Source organism: Amphiprion ocellaris, chromosome 17 (assembly GCF_022539595.1).
Source record: "Amphiprion ocellaris isolate individual 3 ecotype Okinawa chromosome 17, ASM2253959v1, whole genome shotgun sequence".
Classification (NCBI taxonomy): domain Eukaryota; kingdom Metazoa; phylum Chordata; class Actinopteri; family Pomacentridae; genus Amphiprion; species Amphiprion ocellaris.
The window spans coordinates 13,134,312-13,144,560 of record NC_072782.1 but is presented as its reverse complement, the minus strand read 5'-3'; the positions used below and the strand labels follow the sequence as shown (position 1 = coordinate 13,144,560).

The following is a 10,249-nucleotide window of genomic DNA, read 5'->3' as shown; positions in this document are numbered from 1 at the left end:
TGTTTGTAGAGGGTGCGGACACTTGCTGCTGATAAAAGAACTGTAAAATGCTTTGACGTCTCAGGTCGTCTTTTATCGCTGCACCATGAAGATAGTTTGTGTGTTTTCGCTGTAATTATGCTGTGAACATGCTTATCACTGTTTCTGTACCTTCACAGTGTTTAGTTGTGTGATATTTTGTACCACAAAGTTGTTGTTGTTGTCCAAGACGCTTCAGAAAATAAATTACCTCACTGCTCCACCACACCTTGGACATAGGAACAATAACCAATGTGTGTGTGTGTTCAGGAATACTAAGTAAATTATAAAGCCTTAGCAGCATAACTGGGTTTGACAGATTAATTTGAACTTCATACTTGCATACTTTGAGTGGGTTTATTGGTTAAACAATAACTTGCTGGCTCTGTTCTTTGATTGGATCAATATTGAATGGGCCGTGATAGGGAAAGACACAAAGTAAAACAAAGAGCACACAGGTGTGATTTTAATAATCAGATTTGAAAACCGGGGCCTTAAATCAGCTGCTACTGACAGTAAGACAGTAAATGTAAAATATCAGCAGTTACTGTAATAACGCTCCATAATAAGTCAATGTCCTGCCTTTAAAATATTGTATTCATGTATAGTCTGCAGACAGTTTTTTATTTATTATAGGTGAAATTGTTACATTATTATTACTGAGGCTTTCATGTCTATATGGAGTACTTTTTAGCCTCAAACAGGCTACAGATCCTGAATTTTTTTGTTATAAATTCAGATGTTTATCTTGATGCACTGTTTGGTTTGTCAGAGCTCAGAATGAAACCTTTACGCTGCTTTTTTTTTTAAAAATCCAGTTGGAACAGCTGTAAATACATTTTCTGTCAGTCATTTGAGTGTTTGACAGTTTTTTTGGTTAATTGATTATAAAATATTGACTATATGTATAATAACAATGGTTTATATTATTATTTTACTGGTTCATATCTTTTGTATGTAACCATTCTATTGTGTAAGAAAACCATTAACAGCAGCTGTCAGATAAATGCAGTGCAGCAGTCCCTCTGCTGTACAGGAGGTGAAGTATAATAAGGTAGTATGTCAAATTTGTACATGACTGCAGTACTTGAGTAAATATATTTAGGCACTTTCACCTGAGTGTCACTTCTACAGCTTTTATTAACCTCCAAGATACACTCCAGGAGAAATATATCTGAAACTAGAGCTAAAGAAGTTAATCGATAATTGATGAGTCGATCAACAGAATAATAGTCAGCAACTGAATTTACTTTAGGTTTGAGACTGTTAGTTGGACAAAACAAGCAAAGATGAGAATTTAACACTTTTTTCTGGCATTGATACACCAACCAGTTTTTCCAAGTAAGTAAAGAGAATAATCAAGGATGAAAATGAATGTTAGATTCATCCCCAGATGAAATCAAAAATAGTCTTTTTTAGCCATTCATCCATTAACAGTAGCAACACAACTTAATGGATAAATAGGTAAAGTCATGCTCAAAAGTATGACTAATTTAAGTCAGACTTAAGGTCAGATTGAAAAAGATTGCCATGATATACATGGTCTTTACAAGTGAATGTAAATTTTTGTTCATGTCTGTATGTTCTGATGACAGTAACTAATACAGACTAAAGCTTGCATTTTTCACTGTTGATTCTCATCATATCCTTGATTCAGAATCTATAATATTGGGCATGTACCTCACAAAATGAGGTTTTTTAATATGGACATGTTTTTTATTCTTGGACATCACTTTGTACTACTATAAATATTATAAACTGATATACACTGATCAGTCATAACATTCTGACCACTGACAAGTGAAGTTAATAACAATGATTTTCTCTTCATCATGGCACCTGTTAGTGGGTTATATATAGTAGGCAGCAAGTGAACATTTTGTCCTCAAAGTTGATGTTAGAAGCAGGAAAAATGGGCAAGCGTAAGGATTTGAGTGAGTGTGGTTAGGACCAAATTGTGTTGGCTAGATGACTGGGTCAGAGCATCTCCAGAACTGCAGCTCTTGTGGGGTGTTTTTGGTCTGCAGTGGTCAGTATCTATCAAATGTGGTATCAAAAAAGGAAGGAACAGTGGTGAACCGGCGACTGGGTCACAGGCGGCAAAGGCTCATTGATTAACATGGGGAGCGAGGGCTGGCCCGTGTGGTCCGATCCAACAGACGAGCTACTGTTGCTCAGATTGCTGAATAAGTTGTTGTTGGTTCTGATAGAAAGGTGTCAGTATACATTTGTTGCATATGGGGCTGCAGGCCAGTCAGGGTCTGACCATGCTGACCTCTGTGCACCACCAAAAGCGCCACCAATGGACATGTAAGCATCAGAACCGGACCACGGAGCAATGGAAGAAGGTGGCCTGGTCTGATGAATCATGTTTTCTTTTACATCGTGTGGATGGCCAGGTGCGTGTACTTCACTTACCTGGGGAACACATCAGGATGCACTATGGGAAGAAGGCAAGCTGGCGGAGGAAGTATGATGCGTTGAGCAATGTTCTGCTGGAAACCTTGGGTCCTGCCATCCATGTAGATGTTACTTTGACACGTACCACCTACCTAAGCATTGTTTCAGACCATCTAGCCTCTTTCAGCAGGATTATGTGCCATGTCGCAAAGCAAACATGGTCCAGGAATAGTTTGAGGAGCACAACAATGAGTTTGAGGTGTTGACTTGGCCTTCAGATTCCCCAGATCTCACTCAAATCAAGCATCTATGGGATGTGCTGGACAAACAAGTCCGATCCATGGAGGCCCCTCCTCGCAACTCACAGGACTTAAAGGATCTGCTGCTAACATCTTGGTGCCAGATACCACAGCACACCTTCAGGGGTCTAGTGCAGCCCATTCCTCAACAGGTCAGGATTGTTTTGGCAGCAAAAATGGGACCAACACAATATTAGGCAGGTGGTCATAATGCTATGTTTGACTGGTGTAAATTATGATTTGAACGGCATGTAAACCATGTAATTACCCCCATCAGTCACCAGATGGCAGCACACTCTCTGAATTTGTTTTTATAATCTGTCTATAATCAGTCTTTAGGGCCGCCTTTTGTCATCATCACTGCGCATGCGTCGGTGTGACCGGCTTCGTGCAGGTCTTTCGTGTCAGTTTGCGTGGAGTCTGGAAGTGTGATAGCTGCTGTCTGAAGCTTTTCAGTTATGAAAAACCTTCATTACAAGGATTTCTTCTGGGTGAGTTATTTCTTTAGCGTTTCATTTATTCGTTACTATTTGTAAATGAAACTTTTGGCTGAAACAGCAACACAATCGTGAAAAGGAAGTGTTTTGTAAAGTGATTTTATTGTTTAACTGCAGTTTCTTTTTCTATTCAGTTGTGATGGAGATTAGAGACTATTTTTGAAACCATTCAAATTCTTTATTTGACAACAAAAAATTGAAACAGTTCCTTTTTGGAAATATTTTTTATTATTATTTAAAAGAACAGAAAAAGGTAACTATGCACTCAGGAGCATCAGGACACTATTGTATTTTCATTATTATACCCTGTATTATTGGAAAATGAATAGTGCTGTGCTTTTAATGTGTATGTTGTATTTACTGCTGTAATATTACAAATAGATGTCCAATTTGGACTTAGATTAAAGAACATGAATAACATGAGCAGGCACTCAATACTAGAAAAATGACTGCTGTGTATTAATGTGTAAGTGATATTTACTGCTGTAGTTAGATCACATGTTTAGGATCTGAAATCCTAAATGGCAATTTGTACTGTAAATATGTCTGTCAGATAATTGTAGTGGAGTAAACTGTGCAACATTTAACTTACTTCTCAGTACATTACTTCTGTAAAAGTTCCATTCCACTACCTCATTTATGAAAAAGTGGATTTCCTTACAGACTAAATTAGCAGTGCAACACTGAACTCTGAATGAGCAATATCCCATAACTTTTAAAGAGATAGAAAGTCTCCATGATGAGGATGATTACAGATGAGACTGCTGCCCTCATCTTACCTAAATTACGGAGATGTACAATTCAAAACATCAATTTACACTCTGCAGCGAAGAGCCTGCCATCCTGGAGTGTTCATTTCTGTCTGTTGAACAAGTTTAGACAGAGAGTTTGTTGGCAAAGTGATAGCAGAGGAAGTGATATAAGCAGGTTTGTGTTCTTATAAGATACCTGTTTTGAAGTCATAATGAATTTAGAAGACACTGTCTATTTATATAAGTTATAAAAGCAGAATTTTTGATCTTGCTCACAGAACTCAGACTTGACCTGCACTGGGGGATACGATGCCATTATTCAGTATCTCAATGATGGCAAGAGAGTATGCAAGGAGGTGGAGGAGTTCATGAAAGCCAGGTAATGCTATGATCCATATACAGTATATAAGGATGCCACAAAATGCTTTTGTCCAATGCGATGTACATCTGAGAGTAGATACAACAAGCAAGGATGGAAATATGTATTTATTCTGTTCAAGCACAAGTTAGCAAGAATCAACTCAAGACTTCCAGTAGTAGTCAGTTAATGGCAGCAGGTTGGATGGGTAGAATGTAAGTTTATGTGACAGAAACTGATCCAGTGTGATAAAATCATAAATACTTGGGGTTTTATGAACACAGAATTACAGCCCACTTTATTTGACTGAATATAAAAGGCTTCATGTTTTGTCATGTATAAGACTGAGATGGAGCTTCTGGAGAACAAACAAAAGATGAAGGGAGTGAATTGAAATAGAAACCTATGAAAAAGGAGGAACATGAACTTCTGGTTTTGTTAAGTCATTATTGTGGGAATCTGAGGAGCTTCAGTAAAAAAAAAGCAGCTGGACTTTTCTGTCAGGTTCTTGCCTTCTCTTTCAGTTGCTTTTTACTGAAGCTTCTAGGATTACCATGACCTGGATGACTGAGAATCTACACCACAGAAGTTGCAAAGTTGATCAGCGTATAAATGTTATGACGTCTCAAGACATTAGAGGGATTGTAGTGGAGGTAGGTGGGTGGGTTGATAGCATAATTATGACTCTGCAAGGCCGAAGTGGTTCAGAGAAGTAGATTTTAGGGGTATTGAGGTCAAATTTTTGAGGGGGAGCAACATGTTTCAGTGATAGCATGGATTTCTGATGGAGAAATACCAAAATTCATTCTTTAGGTTAATATATAATTGAGGGACTTTTGAAGTCCATGGGATATATCTTGTATGCATTTTTATTAAAAGTAAAAAATTAATGTTTTTTATGTTCATTATGATCATGTCTTTACAAATTCCATAATTATATATTATGGAAATAATCACTTATTAATAAAAAAAAATGACTGGATATCACTAAAATGTCAACTAAATAACCGTCCGAATTTAACAACAATCCCCTTCTAATTAGCTAAACAATAATAAAATGAGCTCATTCAGAAATAGTTTTGATTGTGTTCTTTTTAATAAGTTGAGATAATCATGACAGATATTTCTTTTTTTGCAAAATATAAAATTTTATATGAAAAATAACAAATTGTATCTGTGTCCGAGAAATCACTTTCAACTAAGTTCCCCATTACAAAAACACCTCTCAATGAAGTGAGTTAATTCCAGATCACATGACCTGCTCCACATGATGTCATTTCCTCCTGAAGAAAAGACTGGCAAGACTCCAAGGCTTTCTGAGTTATTTAATATAAAGTAGTGTGTGAGTCAAGTGTGGATTTATCGCATGTCAACAGGTTTACTACAATATCTTTATAAATAACTTTCAATTTCAATTTTACCCAATTGTGTAAATAATATTTAGAAGAATCTTTCTGTAAAAATGCCATGTGGTGTTTGGTTATAGGCGGCCATGTTGATTTTAGGCCTGAAAACAGCAAAAATGTCAACTATGATACAAAAAGTCCCGCAATTACATATTGAGTCATACAGTTTTTCACTACAGAATATCTTTTTGAAATTTCAGAAATGTTACAGCAAATTGTGCTGCGTTTACCGGTGCAACTTTCTGCAAGCCTCAAACAAACACACATGAAAAGTTGTGGCTTAGGGTGAGGGTTAAGTGTAAATGTGAAAGAAAAAGCAAACACACTATTCAATGCCGCAAAAGTCATTTCTAAAGCACTGAATACGCATATTTCCTCAAGCAGTGAATCTAAATGAAGTTAATTCAATGCCCTGATCTGGAAGATTTTCCCTCCTTTTAAACTTAAACCTGCACATTGCTGCACTGTGTTAGAGCAGCAGAACTGAATTCTTCTACGAACTGAGCAAGTGTTTGTAACAAATCATTTATTGTGAAGCACAGTTTAAATAGATTTTATGATGGAGTCATGCAAAGGTTCACATTTGAATTTTGAAATCCTTCTTCCTCAAATAATAATTAATCTGTCCTTGCTTTCTTGTGCACTCAGACACAAACACACAAGTTCAGTTGGCAGCTAGGGTTCAAATATGATGCTTTTAAACTAGTAACAGGTAATTGTAGCAGCACAATATTGTGTAAAACACAATGGAAATAACAAGGAAGGATATTATGTAACAACATAACTATAAGTTCCCCAATTTAGTGTATAGAAAGTATTTTTTTAACCCCTGTGATTTGCAAAATAACAGGAGTAATACTTTTTGAAATGAAAAGTACAGTAATGAAACCTGCTGGAAGTAAAGTGTGCTGCATGAAAATAAAAAGCTAAATCAGAATCAGCTTTACCGGCCACGTTTGTTTGCACGCATGAGGAATTTATCTCAGGTTTTTTTTCATTGTCTCAATGTACTTATAATGGAATGAAATAATGTCTTAGCATGCAAAAATAAATGCATTTACAGAACATTTAGAACACGGAGCTTTGACTCAGTTACTGTCAGTCTATTTGTTCTACATTAGCACCAAAGACTAGTCAAACAGAAGTCCCTCTTTTACACCTCATCATTTTAACGTGTTTATTTGACTCGTGGAGTTCCTTATTAGTCTGAGTCAGCACAAGATAAGAAATTCAGGCCATTTGAATTGAAATTTGTGTGGACGGTCATTTCCTTGTCATCAGCCTTTTTCCTAAAGTACCAGATTGTGTGTTTGTTTATGATCTGTGCTCATTATCCTTTTGGGGAATTCATGACAGCATATTTCCATTTTATAATTCTGGAGGCCAAAGTCTTCACAGTGATCACATAGGAGGAACTAGGAAAACCTAAACGCTCAGTCAAATTCATGTTTAACTCTTTTGTGTGTTTTGCCTCTTTTATTGCAAATAATTTATACTTAAAATGCAAATGTAGGGAGGTGGAGAGAGAGTTAATAACCACCAACTGAGCTGTATGGATGTTTTAGTGTCCAACTGAGGCTGTATCATTTACAATATTATCATATGTGTGATACTAACATGATATCAGTATTTCATTTTTAAAGTATCATAGTTGTCTTCTGTCACAGCATAATCATGGAATAATGTTCAGATCTCAAAGAAAAGCTACTAGACTAGAGCAATTAGACTTTACCCTGTGAGCTCTGTTTGGAAAACATCCCCATGTAGCATTTATAAGCATTATTTGAACATTTAATAAATGCTTTCTAACTCTCATTTGACTTTTTTTTACTTGTGTTCAGTGCTTATTAGCATTCATAACTTCTCCTATAAAGATATATTTGAACTGTCTTTTATTATATTGTCATTGATTATTCAGTTATACACAAACCTCCACTTATATGAGATAAATTCTAAATAAGAATTTCTATATTTAGTTTAATTTTCCTACATTTTTTCAATGTAAATTGATGCAAAACAACTTGATGTTAAAGGAACACAAGCTCTGTTCATAGCACCATGTAGCCCTGTCTTTCTAAAGGCAGTTACCTAACATTTAAATTTACGTCCGTCCCTAGAAATGTCCACTGGATGTAAAATGTAAATTAGTGATAAGGTGTTTCCCATCACTGATGTCAGTGTGTTTCCCATGTAAATTCACCTGCAGGTCGCCCTTTTTGTCATCTTGTTCATTGCTGGCATTCCTTTTTTCCCCCCGTTTGTTCCTCGCAGGGCTTCAATTGAAGAGAAATACGCCAAAGATCTCCTGGGTTTGTCCAAGAAAGTGTGTGGACACAATGAAATGAAGTAAGCAACCTCTGAACTCAGATGCTGTCATCAAGAGCTTCATTTACAGGAAGCCTCATGTATTTTAATGCATGAGTTTCACAGAACTGCTCACCAGATGTGAGAATATTCTGACTGTGGTTTGCATGTTGAAAGTGGAAATCATCTTTGCACTTCATCACAGGTCAGGGTTCCTTAATAATGTTGCTTTGAGCCTGTTAGAACTGAACTTCTCACGTTGACATGCTGTTTCTTTATCAGCCAGCTTAGTTCCTGTTCAGTAAGTGGTCACATAATCAGTGTGGCTTTGTTTCTGTTTAGGTGTGAAGAGGAAGAAAGATTAATGGGGGCAGGGTGGTGATACAGTGAAAATCATTTACTTCATAAAATCAGATTAGCCTTTAATAATCCTTTCCTTTCCATTTTTATAACAAGCAAATGCCAAAATGCATTGTAGAAATCCTCAACGGAAAACCTGCAGGTGTTGAAAAGCCTTAAGAACCATGAAAATTCAGTTTCCTTAAAACGGTCAGTAGAGACTAATGAAAAGTCCTAAATTTAATTATCAATCATTGTTGTGTTGTCCGTCACTTGTACATCTTAAAGGTCTGTGAAGGTGATTGTTGGGAGACATTCAATACGTTTAAACTAAAGGTGAGATCATGCAGCAGGAAGCTTTGCTGTGAAAAATGCTAACACTTGCTGCAGCACCTCATGAGCTCGTTGTCTCATGTGGGCAAGTTAACAGTTTTGCTAAAGATGCCCTCTGGTGAAAACAATTTTTTACTTGCTTACAAGTCCATGTGCTGTTTTTTATATGCTAGAAGACATAAGATGAGAGACATAAGCAGTCAGCACCTTAGCTGAGCATTTCCACCTTTAAACTGTTGTATGCCGATGACAGTCTCAAAAACACGGATTCAGACTTCCAGGATTTCTTACATCACAAACCTCACCAACTAATCCTGTTAACAGGTGGTGTGGGGTCTTACTTTATCAATATTTTTCTTCAATTTTGTTTTTGTGCTTGATCATGTATAAATGAATTACTCCAATAATACAACTAGCTATTGTATATTGTAGATAGATTTTACAGTATCTGAGCAGTCAGAGGTGAGCTGGTGTGCTAGAGTTGCAGCATGTGGGGATGGGCGGGTAAACGGACATAAGGGGAGTTATATATAAACCATTTTAAACAGGAATTAATTATTTTTAAGGATAAAATCTTCTCAATATGTAAAGTTATATACACTAGTGAGCTTATATGGGTTAGATAAATGACCAGAGAAAGGATAGAAATCTCAGTTTCTTGGGTTGATTTTTACTTTTTCTGATACCAGTCAAAGTTGCATTAATAAAATGAATTTAAATATTAGGAAACTCTGCCATGAAACAGGAAATGCTGTGTAACTATCCTGCACATGCACCAGTCTGCCTGAAACTTTATATATGTGATCAGACTCCAGCCCTGATGACATCCAAAGGCCGACATACATTCACAGTCATAGCACCACCTGATGAACAGTTTGAATAGTTCATCATTAATCAGGCCATAGGCCAAAATTACACCTGACAGGCATGATTGGATTTGCTGACCAGCAAAGATGCAAGGACCCTCATTATTAACTAATAATTACACTCCTGATCCTTCCTACTTTGACAATTTGCTCAGTTGGTCCAGTTTATGATGAGTCATAAATTGGGATCGATGTAGTAAATAGTCGTGAATTTAACTCCTTTCTGGAGCTGGAATAGACACATTTAGTGTTTTTCCTTCAGAAAACATTTGAAAGGTAATTTTTTTTTTTTTTTTTTTTTTTAAGAAGAAGTAAAATAATGCAGTTTAGATCAGTGCCGGCCGCTTGTTGGTGCATTCTTGTCACTGGCGTGACTGTTGATCATAATTTGTGTCACTGATAGAAAGGAAACCCATTGTAGAAACATTACTCCAGAGTACTACTTGTGGTCAAAGTTCACAGAGTACTTTTATTGTAAAGTCTCCTGTGTGTGTTGTATGGTGATGATGCAGCACACTGGATTTTTACAGATATCTGATGTGCCGATGTGTCCATTTGGCTGATACTGATACCTGCACCTATCTTTCCTACTCATTGCAGACAATAACAGGTCTCTGCTATAGTGGAGTTAATATGTTTTTATGTCTACTCTTGCAGAAAACTACTCCAACTTCTAT

General features: G+C 36.6%; 1 protein-coding gene across 1 annotated transcript in view; it reads left to right on the top strand.

Annotated features, from left to right (window-relative positions):
- The first annotated feature begins 3,106 nt into the window (after nucleotides 1–3,106).
- The window catches only part of pstpip2 (proline-serine-threonine phosphatase interacting protein 2), a 17,126-nt gene continuing 9,983 nt past the window's right edge, over nucleotides 3,107–10,249 (top strand). Inside the window, exons 1-3 of the mRNA XM_023264628.3 lie at nucleotides 3,107–3,208; nucleotides 4,245–4,345; nucleotides 8,002–8,076. Of these exons, the coding sequence (XP_023120396.1) occupies nucleotides 3,176–3,208; nucleotides 4,245–4,345; nucleotides 8,002–8,076 (209 nt within the window). The 5' untranslated portion in view covers nucleotides 3,107–3,175. The remainder of the gene's footprint in view (nucleotides 3,209–4,244; nucleotides 4,346–8,001; nucleotides 8,077–10,249) is intronic.